The 15,529-nt window shown below is 52.2% G+C and overlaps 1 protein-coding gene across 1 annotated transcript; it reads right to left on the bottom strand.

Moving 5' to 3' along the window:
• Positions 1-60: 60 nt before the first annotated feature.
• Positions 61-5,659, bottom strand: ATP6V0C (ATPase H+ transporting V0 subunit c). Its single transcript, XM_024553240.3, has 3 exons — positions 5,407-5,659; positions 942-1,125; positions 61-791 (listed from the first exon to the last, which is right to left on the bottom strand). Exons 1-3 carry the CDS (start codon positions 5,483-5,485, stop codon positions 587-589), a joined length of 468 nt encoding a protein of 155 aa, XP_024409008.1. The 5' UTR covers positions 5,486-5,659; the 3' UTR covers positions 61-586.
• Positions 5,660-15,529: the final 9,870 nt, after the last annotated feature.

Raw genomic sequence — 15,529 nt, 5'->3', positions numbered from 1 at the left:
GATAACACAACTCGCGGCCCGCCTCCTCCCGCTGGCCCACACAAGCGCTGCACACAGACGTCCAGTCACATCCGAGAATTTTATTGGACAAGGCTCCAGGCCTGGCAGGCCCAGTACACTGCCCCGCAGCCAGGGCTGGAGGACAGTGATTCCATCCAAAGTCTCAGGGCACACGGTAACCCCACAAAGCAACACTCTAAAGATTACTATATAGTTGGGAGACGGGAGGATTGCTCCACAAACGTGCGAACAGGTCAAATCTTTATAAATAAACATCCAGTGAAAATGACAACTCGAATTCATCCTTATACAGAGCACTCTAGGGCAGGTAGAGGGGTGGAGGTGGCCAGAAACCAGCATCCTCACTGGTTAGGGGACCTGGATGGGTGATGAGTGGGCCCAGATGTCCACAGCACGGGGCGGGTGGGGGCAACAGACGATGGGCACTAGGACACTGCGCATTTACAAGACCAACTACTGGGGGTGGGGGCAGCTTCCCCGTGCCTGTGTGTCAGGCTGTTCATTCTGGAATGAGGAGAGGGTGGTCTTTACATCATATTCTGTGGCTGGTGGGCTTGGAGAGGGGCTACTTTGTGGAGAGGATGAGAGCGACGATGAGACCATAGAGGCCCAGCACCTCTGCGAAGATGAGGATCAGGATCATGCCCACGAATAGTCGGGGCTGCTGGGCAGTGCCCCGCACGCCGGCGTCCCCCACAATGCCAATGGCAAAGCCAGCTGCCAGCCCACTCAGGCCCACACTCAGGCCAGCGCCCAGTTGGAGGAAACTCCTGGGGGAGAAAGGACACAAGATAGACATTAGCTGCCTGCCGGGGAAGATGGTGGGGATGGGCCACTAGCCAGATGCCCGTCCCCCTGCCCTGTGCAGTGGCCTGACCCCAGGAAGGGGGTGGGTGTGGTAAGAGGAACCCGGCACTCACCTGTAGAGACTGATGCCTTCATTCAAGGAGTTGGCAATGAGGACTGCCACCACTAGGCCGTAGATGGCAATGATGCCAGCCATGACCACGGGGATGATGGACTTCATGATCAGTTCTGGCCGCATGACAGACATGGCTGCGATGCCGGTGCCACTTTTGGCTGTACCATAGGCAGCACCCAAAGCTGTTGGGGGTGAGGGGAGGCAAGGTGAGCCCAGAGCATCTGACACCAGGGCCCTGGGGGTAGTTCTGACACAGTTGAGGGCAACCTCAGGTTATCACAGGCAATGGGGAGATGAAGGTGGCACCCAGCCAGGGGCAGGAAGTGGCCCTCAGGGGAGATGGTCACAGCTGAGCACGCAAGGAATCTAGGCAACTAACTGTTCCTTTCTTCTACCAGAGGTCCTTGTGGCTGTTGGCTGTGCGCGCCTATGTGAGCTTCTGCTTTGGTAGGAAACCCCCAACCTGGGCTCACCAGAACTCCCCAAGCCTGATACACCGACCCCATACTCCCAAGCAGCTTTAGCTCAGCTGCTCACAACCTACAAGGTGGAACTCTTTAACAGCCCAGCAACAGTCCCACAGGGAAACAGGTGGCTGGGCCCCTGATGCCTTGCTGGAGATTCTGGACACGTTTTATCCCTAGATTCTCAGGCACTCAGGTCAGAAAAGGCTTGGAAAAGTATGAAATGATTGTGTCAGCCCCCCGCTGGCCCTAGGGCTGTGCCCAGGGACAACATGCTGGAAGAGCCCCACTGCACACACGGCCTGACCACTGGTCAGGGGAAGCAGCCTGGCAAGTCCTGTCCTCCCAGGCTAGTTTCCCGACTCCCCAGCACTCCCAGCCCTAGCACACACTGCTGGAAGGGCTGCCATCTGTGTGGATGGGATGAACACACCCTCAGCCACACAGCAGGCCTAGCCCCTTAAGTTTGGAGAGAATCCTCTCTAAATACGCAGAGAGAAAGGGTGAGCCAAGAAGACAGGACACAGGAAGACAATGGGTATGTGGAGCCATCACCCAGGCCAATTGTGAAGCCTTGGCAGACCTCCCAGAAGTCCAGCTTCTGCCCAAGGCCTCCAGTAATGGAGGTAGGGGGCTCTAGGACAACCTGTCTCCTCCTCTTACACTGCCCTCCTGAAAGTTCCCCTTTCCTGGCTTCTGTCTTCAAGGTCTAGACTAACTTTAGCAGAGAAGAGAACCACGGTGGGCCAAGGCAGCTCTTATGACTCCCATCACCTGCTCTCCAGGGTCCCACTATGCTTCTTGAGCAGAAGACAACAGGGGTAGAAGATGGAAAGAACCAGGACAATCCTGGCCACTCCTCTGCACATTTTATTCATCTATTAAGGCCACAAGTTCAGAGGGACGCTGCCTTCTCAGGGCTCTAAAAGTTTGGAGAGAAGACAGATATGGCACCTCCAACCAGTGACATGTTCCAGGAATGTGGGGAAGGTGGTGATGGAGTCTGGGGAAGTGCTTCATAGAGGTGACATCTGAGTAGAGGGGTGACGGTGAGCAGAAGATTCTGAACAGCACGAATGGAGATGCTAACCAAGATGGCACTGGATGGAGAGCAACTGGAGGGAGAAGGCAAGGGGGGGAACAGAGGGATCAACACCGCCTGCCTCCTCCCCGTGGTGCTGGAGGCACCTCAACACTGCCTTGCCTACACATTCAGTGCCTTCAGCCTGCCCAGGGCCTCTGTCTTCATGAAGCCTTTCATGGAACTCTCCTGGTTACAGTGCCGTCTTTGGGCTTCTACCGCAGGCCCTGCACATGCGGCTGTGTCACATATATGCAAGGGGCCAGTGCCATGACTTGTTGCTCAAGGGGGAGGGCACAGGCTGCCACATGGCACTGAGTTTACATGGAGATCGTTTACAGGGAACTCAGTATAGAAGCCAGTTGCAAGAGGCAGGGAGTCCACATAGCTGGGGCCAAGGAGGCTACAAGAGGAATGAAGGGAAGAAAAAGGGATGACCATCAGGTGAGAAAAGCAGTCTGGTGGGCGGCAGCAGGTGTCTGAAAAAGCCGGGGATGCCAGCTCCAAAGGCCAAGCCCGACAGGGCTCCAGATCCAGTGGGAGACGGAAGATTGCAATCAGACAGCAGTTCCGGGAACGCAGGACCAAACAGAGGGTGTCCGCCAGCAGGGAGGAAGTCATAGAAAATACGGAAAAGGAACAACCGAAAGCTTTGTGGAAGGTATGATGAAGAAAGAACTGACAGGACTTTTTGTCACAAGTTAAGAAAAAAAGGGAAGCTGAAATGGGAGATGGGGACTGGGAAGGCCTGAGAGCTGAGTGGGCCTCATTTGGTTGTAAGACGACCGATCAGCAAAGCACTAGGCAGGCCAAGGGCAATCTAGGCCAGGAGCGGGGGACAGCTTGGAATCAGCCAGGCAGCAACACCTGATGCCTGAGAAATGAGGGGCTTGTTCACATAGGTGCAAGGAGGTGGATGAAGACAAGCCTTGGAGAAAGACATGTTTAAACAGAGAAATGAAGTCAGTCAACCACATTAAGCCCAATGTAGGGAAGGGAACAGGAGTGAAACTGCATTCAGACCAACAGGAATGAGCGGCCTCAACCACCAGGAGCCTGCGGCAAGCAAATAACCCTGGGCCAGTGCTGTCCTACTCTCAGTAACTTTCAGAGATCTGCTGGTCAGGCTTAATCCGAAAAGTACCAAGTAAGTTCTAGGAGACGAACAGAGGCACCTGGTAAAAAGAGGGAGGCCAGGAGCTAGGTACAGACAAGGGCTCAGGAGGCAAACTCAGCTTCAGGAGCAAGCAGTGACAGCCAGAATCCTATGTGGGCAGGCATCTGTTTTGTTCATTCATGTCTCCATGTGCTTGGCACACAGTAGGAGCTCAATCAAGACTTGCTGAACGAATGAATGAAGGCACAAGCAGCACCCCACAGGTGGCCAGGCAAAGCAGAATCCCTCGGAGAAAAACACAGAATACGCTGGGGTAAGGGGGCACAGCAACCTGCTTGGAGGCCCTGGAAAAGTTAGCTCCTGAAAATGTGGAAAGAGCAGACGTTGGCTGGGAGGGAAGGGGAAGTACAGACCACTTCTCCCACCACAAATGACCTCTTACTTACACATGATGGGAAGGGCAGGGCTCACTCAGTGGCTCGTGACTGACAGTCAGGCTCAGGCAGAGGGAGGCCCCCAGGAGAGCAGAGCCCCCAAGTCCCCACCTCACAAGTGTTTACAGTCAGCAGAGACTGTTTGGTGTTCAAACCCTCAACATACCTGCATAGGGAGCCTCCCAGTTCACCAAGCAGGGTGGGGCAGGGCGTGGTCATCAGAGCCAAAAACCAGACCAGTCCAGACCAGTCCATGGGGAGTGCATCTGGATGGACCAGGACTCACCTCCCTCGGTTGCATGTTCCTGAGCCTACCCCAAAGGTCCTTCTCCCAGGTAGACCAATTTTCACTTCATTCGACACTGTAGGACTGCCAAGATTCAACCTCAAAAGCAGGGTGCCATAAAAAACCCTGGAAGGCCCCTTTCTCCATACCTAGGGCCGCCCCTCCCAATACCAGGCCTCAGGGAAGGAAGGAAAGGAAGGTTATTCATTCTTTCATTCATTGGGGTCAAAACTAGAAAACTCTCCTAAAGACAAAGACCCAATCCTCTCGACATTGAGGCTCTGTGCAACCTTTTCGCCCATCCCAAAGCAGCTTCTCAGCAGGTGACAACACAACACTGATGCTGGCCAGACTCCCTTCCTCCTTGGCCTGTTTGGTCCCCCCCGCCCCCCTCAATTCCAAACACTCCCATCTCTGGGTCCCTGTCGGCTCTCAGCACCAACTCCTCAGCCCAGCTTTCCCAACCCACCCACACAGAGCTATTGGGAAACAGTGACAAGTCCTAACCGGAAGCACCTACCTCTGGGTACAGACCCACCTAACCCACGCCAGGGTGGGGGGAGGGTGAGGACTGTGGACCTCGGCTGAGAGCGCTTGGGCCCGATTCCCCCGCCCCCGCCGTCCAAAGACAGGGCCAGCCCCGCGTCGGGGGAGCTTTCCGAGTTGTGATGTCACACCTGCCCGCAGGACTGGGAGGAGACGGATGCAAAGCAAGCGCAGGACCGCGTGCATCCACCCCAGCCTCCCTCCCTCCTCTCCCGGGACTAAGATGGCAGCGGCACCGCCGCCCCACCCCCGCACCGTCACAGACTTGGGGCAGGGAGGCCGGCCTGTGTACCCCCGGGATACCCTTGGGACCCGCACTCCAGCTTAGCCCGTGAGCCCTGCAGAGAACGTCTGATGGTCCAGGCAGCCTTCTGGGGCCCGAACCCCGCCCGCGGTCACGTGAGGCCTGGGACCCCCGAAGGTTCGGAATTACGTCAGAGTGACGTCACACACCGAACCCTAGCGGACTGTGGGCACGAGTACCACATGCCCTGGCGCCCCCCGCCTCCCGAGTCCCTCCTGCCGCGGCGCTCACCGCTGAAGACCATGGCGGCCGAGGCGCCCATGACCGCGAAAAAGGAGGCGTACTCGGGGCCGCTCTTGGCCTCGGACATGTCTGCGGGTGGGGAAGGGGCGAGGTCAGCGGGCCGAGGTGGGGCCGAGGACCGGCTGGGCGAGGCGGGAAGGCGGCGAGCGGGAGGCGAGCAAGGAACAAGCGATCTGACGGCTGCGAAGGCGATCAGCCCGTCAGCCGCTGCGCTCTAAATATCAGCACCGCAGAACAAAATGGCCGCAGCAGCCGTGTCACATGACTCTATCCCCGCCCCCTCGGCCCGTACCACTTCGTGCCGGTGGGGGCGCCACGGCCCCGGCACGCCTTAGCAGCTCGCTGCGCGCCCCTATACCGTGCCGCCACCCCGGCTGCCGTGATTCTGGCGTGCCGCTCCATCTAGGCCTCCGCGGATGTGCTGCGGAACCTCTCGGCCTCTCGAACCCCACGGCGCTGCGCCCGTCAGATCCCCCTACCGGGGCGGGGCGGTGGCGCGCCACATTATCATACGGGGCTGGACGTGGAGGCGCTCCGCCTCCTCTGCGGCTGCGTGGCGCCAGCCGGTACTCGATTCTGTGGGTTCTTTTTCTTTGCATTTTGTGGCGCGGATCGTGGCCGTTGTGTTCTCACGGCCTTGACCTCAGGGACCTAGGACCACTCTCTCCTCCTCCTGGAGCGATCTGAGTTCCGAGCATACCGAGCCAAATCTCGAGTCCCGGGCGCCTGCCTCTTCTGCTCCAGCCCCCGGGGAAGCCCCCGGCCCACCTCTGAAGTCCTGGCCTCTGCTTGGGTCTCTTGGTCGCTCTACCCTGACCCGGTCCCCAGTCTCCTCCACACCCAGACCTACCAGCCCCCGACTTAGAAACTGGTACTTCTCTCCTGGCTTCCTAGGAAAAGGAACCCCCTCCCCGGCATTTGTCTCCCTATTTTGCATCTGGGCCCAGACTTCAGTTGTGGGGAAGGACGTCACTGCTTCCTAAGATGACGGCGTGACTGGTTTGAATTTCGTCAGTGTTGCGACCTGTGGAGGCTTCCCCGGATTTCTGGGGTCCCTGTCCTTCCTGTCCCCACTCGAAGCTTGTACTGCAGGGCTGCACTTATTTCTGGAGCAGCAGCTAATGGTTTCAGCTCAGCACGCAGCCTGGCCTGGAACTGACTTCCCTGCTGATCCCAAGTGGTGGTCTGGCACCCCAAGTGTCTGCCTTATCTTCCCACCAGCTCTGGTACCCTATGGTCTTTTGTCCCTCCCGTCTAAGGATCCCTGGGTGACTGCTTCCTGGGTGGGTCTCTCTTGAGCTCCAAGCCCTGCTTCTGACATTAAAGAGTTTCCCTGAACATCCTGGGTGGAGCTGTTTTCAGCCTTCTCCCCGTGAATTGTGGGGTTCCTGGGCCTGACCCTCCCACTGGACTCTCAGTCCCAACTTCTAGGACAGGAACGTCCGTCCCGCTCTCTTCCCCTTGGTGAGGCTGGGTCTGCCACCCTAAACTTGGAGTCCACGGAAGTTCCAGTTCTGTCCTGTTTGAAAAGAGAGGAGGCCACCACCACATGGCTACAGCCCTCCGCACCTCTCTCTGCCCTAGACTCTAACTTCTTGAAAGAGGAATCTTTACTCCGTGTCTCCACCTCACCTGCCCTCTGTCCCTCATCCCTTCCCAGCACCTTCCTTTGCCAAGGTCACCGATGACTGCCATTTCTCTAAGCTGAGGGACAATTCAGACTTTCTGAGTGGGCTTCTTTTGCTGCGGCTCGCTGCCCACTCCTTTACAACTTCTTTCTTTCCGGCTCATTTCCTACAGCCCAGACACCCTTATTCCTTCCTGGAGTCACAAGGAGAAGCAAGGACAGGCCTAGGTCCTAGGATGGATCCTCCCCTCACTGGGTGATCATATCTTCGTCTGCACCTTTCTAGCTCTGCCCCAGGACCAGCCCTCATAACGTCAGACACTTAGGTTCTAGGGCCAGGGAAGACCAGGCCAGGCAGCTGGCTGTGGCTGGAGTTCCAGGGAGGCTGCGTACAAGGGGAGAATTCAGATCAAGGAAAGGAGGGACAGAACAGTCCACAGGAGGCAAAGTGCACAGAACCCCAGTATGGCTGAAATCCCAAGACTGGGAAGTCAGGACCGTTCCCTCATGGAGCTCAGGGAGCCATTCAGCTTCGATCCCCGTCCTCTCATTTTCTGCCCAAGTTCTGGTATGAGACATCACATGGGGTCTCCAGTGGGGCTGCTGACGCCTGGAACAAGCATGTCTCACACTGAGCTTATCCTCCACCCTCATCACCATCAACCAGCTTCCACTTGGTTATTTCCATTTTGGGCAAGAGACACACCCATCCACCCTCCTGTTCACACCAGCAGCCTTCGAGTCATGCACTGCTCATTCTTTATTACTCACCAAACCCCAAGGTTCCCCAGCTTCCCAGCACTCACCTCTGACCCCACCAGCAAGCAGCCTGATGCCCCTTGGGTAGGCCTTCATTTCTGGCCTGGGTTTTTTCACAGCCTCTGCACGACTGGCCTGTTCAGTCTCACTGCCCCACTCCAACCCATTCTTCACCTTAAAGCTACAGGATCTTCCCAACTGGCACATCTGACCAGTCTGTCTCCCGGAATCCTTCAGTGTCCTTCTAACATAGGCTGGACCCTTGGTGGTCTCTTCCCAGGACCTCCCTGTTTCTTTTTTTTGGGAATTTTATTATTTTTTTAATTTTTTTCCATTTAAAAAAATTGTATTGTTCAAGTACAGTTTTCTGCCTTTCTCCCCACCTCTCCCCTGCACCCCAGCCATCCCTACCCTGATTCCACCTCCCCTTGGTTTTGTCCATTCGTCCTTTATAGTTGTTCCTGAAAACCCTTCACCCTTTTCCCTCCATTAGCCCCTCCCATCTCCCCTCTGGTTACTGTCCATTTGTTCTTAATTTCAGTGTCTCTGGTTATATTTTGCCTTCTTGTTTTGTTGATTAGGATCCACTTATAGGTGAGATCATATAGTATTTGTCTTTCACCGCCTGGCTTATTTCACCCATTTCTTCCCCTTGTGTTGCCCCTTTCCTCACCTGTGTCCTTGAGCCCGAAGTTCTCTCTATACTAACTTCTATTCCTTATTCTTTAAATTTTTATTTAGAGAGAGAAAAAACATCAATTTGTTGTTTCATTTTATTTATGCATGCATTGGTTGTTTCTCGGATGTGCCCTGCCCGGGGATCAAACCCACAATCTTGCTGTATCAGAATGGCTCTGTAACCAACTGACCTACCCAGCCAGGGCTCTTCCTTTCTTCTTACTTAGGGAATGCTACTCAGTCTTTAGAATGTTAGAATGCCACTTCCTCCAGGAAGCTCTCCTGATCTTTTTTCTCCTCCTCAGCCCCTTTTTCATTTCTTGTACTCCATTACTACTTTTTTTTCACTCACTACCTTCCCCACTGAGAGTCCCTGTGCCTCTTTTCTGTATCTGCAACCCCTGGTAGGGTGCCTGGCGCATACAGCTAACATTAGGGGTCACTAACTGTGTGCAAGTCCTGTCCCAAACATTTATTGGGGTATTAGCTAATCCTCACAATGACCGCTGAGGGAGAGCTCACCATTACCTTCATTTTGTGGAAAGGAAGTAGGCCTAGGAAGGTTAATCGATTTGCCCAGGGTCAGGTGGCTAGAGAGTGGTGGAAATGAAACTCTGGCTACACAAGTTGGGCCTGGTCCATGTGGCTCAGGCACCACCGGCCTCCTACACTAGGGTTCAGGGAGCATCCTACACTAGGATGGGCTAGGTCACCTGGCTCTAGCCCTCCCAGCACTGGGCAGGGCTCTGAGGTGGGATGGGCTGGGGCTGTGGAAGGAAGTGGCCAAGGATGCACACCTCTGCCTTCCTCCTCACAGCTAAGTCCTTGGCTTGAAATCACAATGTCATGAGCCCCTGACCTGTCACTGCGCAGCTTTATTCTTGGGATTTCCAAGAATAAAGAAGGAGGGGCTTTGGGAAACTTACATCAGAGACCCGGATAGGGAGGTATAGAGAGTTATGGAGTGAGGTCTTGACTCCTCCAAGGGTTTTGAGGGGGACAAAAGGGCCCATTGTCCTCACAGAAAGATGGTGGCAGAGAGAAGGCCAATGGCACTTCGCTAAGATCTGAGGGAAGAGAGGGGGATGGCTGGGGAGAAAAAGACATTAAGATTCCATTATGACCTCAAATGATTGGAAAAATGAACTTCTCTGAAGAAGCCATTTCAAGAGAAGAAAGAAGAGTCAGGCAGCCTGAGCAGGGCCTTAGGAAGAACAGTGGGAAACTGAAGACAAGCGAGCGTCCCAGGCAGGGCGGCCTCTCCCTGTGAACAGTCCCAGGCTCCCTGGGAGCTGCATGAAGATACACCGGAAAGGGCATAACGCTGAGAGATGACTCCCTTGCTCCCTTGGACTGGCTAGATGAGTGTCACGTGTGACCCAGGCAAGGCTGGGAGGGGATGGAACAAAAACACAGTTGTGCTAAGTCGGGGGGATGAGTAAAGGCAATTTTTTGTATAATTTTTAAAGTAGGGTTTATAAAATGATACGTTATTTAAAAATATATGTATTTATTTATTTATAGACAGTGGGGAAGGGAGGGAGAAAGAGGGGGAGAGAAACATCATTGTGTGGTTGCCTCTTGCACGCCCACCACGGGGAACCTGGCCCACAACTCAGGCATGTGCCCTGACAGGGAATCGAACAGGTGACCCTTTAGTTCACAAGCTGGTGCTCAATCCACTGAACCACACCAGCCAGGGCTATTTTTAAAAATTTTTATTTATTGATTTTAGGGAGGGAAGGAAGGAGAGAGAGGTAGAGAAACATCAATTTGTTGTTCTACTTATGTATGCATTCATTGGTTGCTTCTTGTACGTGCCCAAATCAGGGATCGAACTTGCAATCTTGATGATCAGGACAATACTCTAACCAATGAAGCTGTCCGGCCAGGGCCACAAGTTATTTATTTATTTATTTACATAAAATATGTCCTGTAGGTAAACACAGCATGGTACAAGCAGGACCTGAGTGACACACACAAGGGTCACTGGTTGAGGGTGCCCTAGGGCTGTCTCTGATCACCAGGGGTGGGTAGGTGGGTGTGAGGTTCTCTCCCTGGACCAGCCTGAAGTAAGGAAGGAAGAAAGAAGGCAAGAAGCCCTGGCTGGTGTGGCTCTGTGCCTGAGTGCTGGCCTGCAAATCAAAGGGTGACTGGTTTGATTCCCAGTCAGGACACATCCCTGGGTTGTAGGCCAGGTCCCCAGTGGGGGCACCTGAGAGGCAACCACACATTGATGTTTCTCTCCCTCTCTTTTTTCCCTCCCTTCCTGTCTCTCTAAAAAGTAAATAAATTAAAAAAAATATTTAAAAGAAAGAAGGAAGGGTGGATGGACAGAAGGAAGGAAGAGAGGGGGGAGGAATTTTGTAGGTTTATAGTAAATCGGAACCTGGCACTGAGCCTGACACAGGCAGCAGTTTCTCAGAAAAGGGGCCGCAAGGGGCATTGACTGCACCGGAACCTCCCTCTGGTCTGTGGTCGGCATCCTGAAGGCCAGCACAACCTCCTCACCTCCGCTGGTCAGGGTTCACAACCTCTGGGCCCTGCCTTCTACCCTAAGCCACTCGCCTGACATTTAGTGAGCATCTACTATGTGCAGGCACCAAGCTAGGCTATGAGGATTAAAAAAATCTAGGAAGAGAGCTCCTAACCTCCAGGAGCTCACAGCCATGGGGGCTGGACAACATGTCCCTGTTAAACTGGAAAAGCAGTTACTAGATGCAGAGGTGATACAAAGGAGGGGCTGAGTTGCGCAGTGGTTTGCACTGCCTTCAGGGCAGTGGTTTTGGAACAAAGTATTGAAAGAGGAAGAGGGTTTGAGTGGGAAAAGACATGATCCAGTTTGCATTTAAATTACAGACCATCCCAATCCTGGAATGTTGGGCAGCTGCTTATAAGATGGAAACAGGCGGACACACTCTGGTGCGGATGAGTTCAGGCAGTTAAGTGACAGGAAGCAGGGTGGGGAACAGTGCACAGGTCCGTTACCTGAACATGCATGCACACACTGTTAACAGTGGTGGCCCCTGGGGACCCGATGAGGAAGGCGACTGCCTCCTGTGGATAGTCCCATCTGTACTGATTTTTTTTTTTACTAGGTGTGCATTTTACCTTTCAAAAACCGTAAGACAGGCAGGAGTGGGAAGCAAGTGCTCAATGGGCACAGGGTTCCTTTTGGGGCATGAAAATGTTGTGGACCTACACCCTGGCTGGTGTGGCTCAGTGGATGGAGCGCCAGCCTGTGAACCAAAGGGTTGCCAGTGCAATTCCCAGTCAGGGTGCATGGCTGGGTTTTGGGCCAGGTCCCCAGTAGGGGGACTCTGAAAGGCAACCACACATTGATGTTTTTCTCCCTCCCTTCCCCTCTCTCTAAAAATAAATAAATAAAAATCTTTAGCCCTGGCTGGTGTGGCTCAGTGGATTGAGTGAGGACCTGTGAACCAAAAGGTCGCTGGTTCAATACCAAGTCAGGGCACACCCCTGAGTTGCGGGCCAGGCCCCCAGCTGGGGGCATGGGAGAGGCAGCTGACGGATGTTTCTCTTTCACATCGATGTTTCTCTCCCTCTCTTCCCTTCTGTCTAAAAATAAATAAATAAAATCTTTTAAAAAAATGTTGTGGATCTAGAAGTGGTGGTTGCACAGCCTTATGAATGCACTAAATACCACTGAATTGTACTGAATTATTCACTTTAAAATCATTAAATTCACCAAAAATAAAATAAAATAAAACAGTTAAATTCAGCCCTGTCCAGGTGGCTCAAAAGGCTGCAGGTGCTATTGCAGGTCAGGGCATGAACCTAGGTTGCGAGTTCAATCTTTGGTTGAGGTGCATATGGGAAGCAATTGATCAATGTTTCTCTCTCCTTTCCTCTAAAATCAATAAACATATCCTCAGGTGAGGGTTAAAATGAAAATAAAATGGTTAAATTCAGTCTTAAAAAAAGATAAAAAACAAAGCACCTCCGTAGCTGGCACATGATTACCATGGACCAGGTCCAAAAAGGGGCCGACAAGATGTGGCGGTGGGCGGAGGGGAGGGTGTTCCCGCCTCGTCAAGGCCCTAGCAGACCCTGTGGCCACCTGAGCTGACCTGGCCTGAGCCGGGCAGGCTTCGGAAACGTCAGCAGTTTCTCAGAAACTTCTCTGCACCCCGGCCCAGGCCAGGGCACTTTTCACCAATTCTGCCCTGCGTCACAATGTCTTAATGCCAATCACAAGAAGACCTACGCATGCTTACGGTAAAAAAGCTGTTGCTGCCAGGAATGTTGGTGGCACTACCCCATCATAGGCCCCAGAAACGCGCACTGCCATGTGAGAGCTGTGCGTGCCCGTTTCTCTTCCAGAATCACCCTGGACGACACCAGCCGCACAGGCAGGACCACATGGGGGCTCCTGCTCTCCAGCTGACAGTCTCAAGGGGAAGGAATGGGAAGACTCGAGAAGTGTTGTCTCCTGGGAAACAGGAGCCCCAGGGAAAGTGTCCTGGTGCAGGGGCTCTGCAGCTGACTGAGCAGGGGGACTGGGCTGTGCAAAGGCCTGGAGGCAGAGGCCTGGCACCAGGCCTCCATTCACCTGTCCCACCAGGATCTTCAAACCTGGGGCTGCCAGGGCCCCACCCGTCAGGGCAGCAGGCAGCCGGAGTGCCGACAAGGTCTTTGTCTTGAGGCAGCTACAAAGGAAGAGAGGGGCAGGAGCCTGCCTCCATCCTGCGAGACAGAGTGGGGAAGCCGAAGGAAAGAGAAGCAGCAGTTTCACAGGAGTGAGGCAACAGCAGCCCCCCCTCCTCCACAGCAGCTACAGGAAGGGAAGGGCACTGGGATGAGACAAGTGGAGAAAAAAGGTGTTATATTTTCCTTTATATTGTATAGGTACACCGAATTAAAATCCTAGGTATTAGAAAAGACATTAATATGGACTTATATAACCTTCCAGATAAACTACTCTCATTTTGATGAGCACGACTTTTTGATACTGAATGTTCCACATGACAGGCAGGAATCCAAGCAATTCTTGACCGAGACATTTGACCACTCCTCTCGTTCCTCTTATTTATGGAGCGCGTCCACATGACAGGCCGTGCGAACAGGAGAAAACCAAACCAAACCAGGGAAGGACTTGGCTTGCCCGGGGCCTTGGCAGCACATGGAGCAGGGCATACGTCTCTGTAGTGGAGAGACACTTTTCTTACTTTTCGATCAGCGAATGCAGCCTTTGAAGTTCTTCAAGGGAGCAACACTCCTTCAAGTCCGGGGCTTCGCTCTCCACGGGTGTCAGTTCTGAAGGCGGTGTACCCAGGGCTCCCCGTCCCACTGTAGTGTTTTTGCAACTGATATTTCACAGTGATGTCGCATTTGTTCTCATTTTGTTTATGATTCAGATTGAAACTGGCCAAGCATATTGCTAAATCACTTATTTTCACTTTTCCAAAGTTGGATTGTGTTGAAAAGCCACACATTCTCTCACTACACATTAATTTCTACATGGTCCTCGCAATGTTTTATCACATTTATTTACATGCTCCAGGGTCAGTCCAGTTTCCATGTTTCAGCCAATAACCATCCTACACTGGAACGGAAGGTAAAAATTATTCACATCTATTTCTCTTCAATCTTTAACTCCTAAGTTTTTGACAAAACATGTCCTTTGCCAGTCAATGCCCTTCAGTATGAAATAGATGTATTTCATCTTTAGCGACAAATCACATGATGCTGTACCTAACTTCTTGAGTACAATCTGACATTAATTTAATAAACATCATACACGTTTTACACCAGATTTTTTTAAAGATTTACTTTTAGAGAGAGGGGAAGGGAGAAAGAGAGGGACAGAAACATCAATGTGTGAGAGAAAAAGCAATTGGCTGCCTCTTGTACACGCCACAACTGGGAAACAAACACGCAACCCTCGCATGTGCCCCGACCAGGAATCAAACCTGCGACCTTTCCCCTTGTAGGACAATGACCGAGTCACATCCGTCATGGCTACAGCAGATAATTTTTTTTAATCCCCCCACTTTTCTGCCTATTTAGTGTTGTCAGGGGAAGCACCATGAGGTATGCCTGGTACTCCTGCTCCATTTGGTAAATTCTCTGTGCAAACAAGACATTTAGGAAGAGATGAAAACAGTCAAGATATATGTTCACATGTTTGAGACAGTTGCTGTACTACCTAATTAGCAGCATTTATTTTTTTTTAAGAATTACTTATTTATTTTTAGAGACAGGGAAAGGGAGGGAGAGAGGGAGAGAAACATCAATGTGTGGTTGCCTCTCATGTGCCCCCTACTGGGGACCTGGCCCGCAATCCAGGCATGTGCCCTGACCGGGAATCGGACCAACAACCCTTTGATTCGCAGGCTGGCGCTCAATCCACTGAGCCACACCAGCCAGGGCTAGAGGCATTTTTTTTTAAAACAGTGATAAGTCTTGTGCATTTGATTACATTCTGGATTTATAAAAATGTGGGCAAGTAGATGTCTGTAAAAATTAAATCTATTCTGGAACAGAAAAAAGACTGCAGAAAAACTCAGGACAAAAAAGGTTATAGGGTTTTCTTTTAAAGATTTTATTTATTTAATTTTAGAGAGAGGTTAAAGGAGGGGGAAAGAGAGGGAGAGAAACATCAATGTGTGAGATGTGTGAGAAACATCGATTGGCCAGTGCTCAATCCGTTGAGCCACACCAGCCAGGGCAAAAAGGATATAGTTTAAGTTAATAGCATCATACCAATGTTAATTTCTTTGTTTTGATAAATGTACAATATTAACAATGGAGGAAGCTGGGGAAAGAATAAATGGAACTCTGTACCACCTTGCAACTCCTCTGTAACTCTAAAATTATTTCAAAATAAAAAGTTAAAACTGAATCTGTTGCCCTAGCCAGTGTGTCAGTTGGTTGGAGTGCTTGCTGTCCCATAAACTGAAAGGTCAAGGGCTCGAATCCCTATCAGGATGCATACGAGAAAGCAACCAGTTGATGTTTCTCTCTCATTGGTGATGTTTCCCTTTGCAGGACAACACCCAACCAACTGAGTCACACCAGTCAGGG

The sequence above is a fragment of the Desmodus rotundus genome, chromosome 1 (genome assembly GCF_022682495.2).
Source record: "Desmodus rotundus isolate HL8 chromosome 1, HLdesRot8A.1, whole genome shotgun sequence".
NCBI classification, from domain to species: domain Eukaryota; kingdom Metazoa; phylum Chordata; class Mammalia; order Chiroptera; family Phyllostomidae; genus Desmodus; species Desmodus rotundus.
This window is presented reverse-complemented; position numbering and strand designations above follow the sequence as displayed.

Excerpts from the sequence above, each read along its gene's own strand:
- ATP6V0C (XM_024553240.3), bottom strand. The coding sequence starts at position 5,485 with ATGTCCGAGGCCAAGAGCGGCCCCGAGTACGCCTCCTTTTTCGCGGTC. Across the intron at positions 1,126-5,406 it reads GGCCGCCATGGTCTTCAGCG|CTTTGGGTGCTGCCTATGGT; the intron begins GTGAGCGCCGCG and ends CACCCCCAACAG. Across the intron at positions 792-941 it reads GAAGGCATCAGTCTCTACAG|GAGTTTCCTCCAACTGGGCG; the intron begins GTGAGTGCCGGG and ends TTTCTCCCCCAG.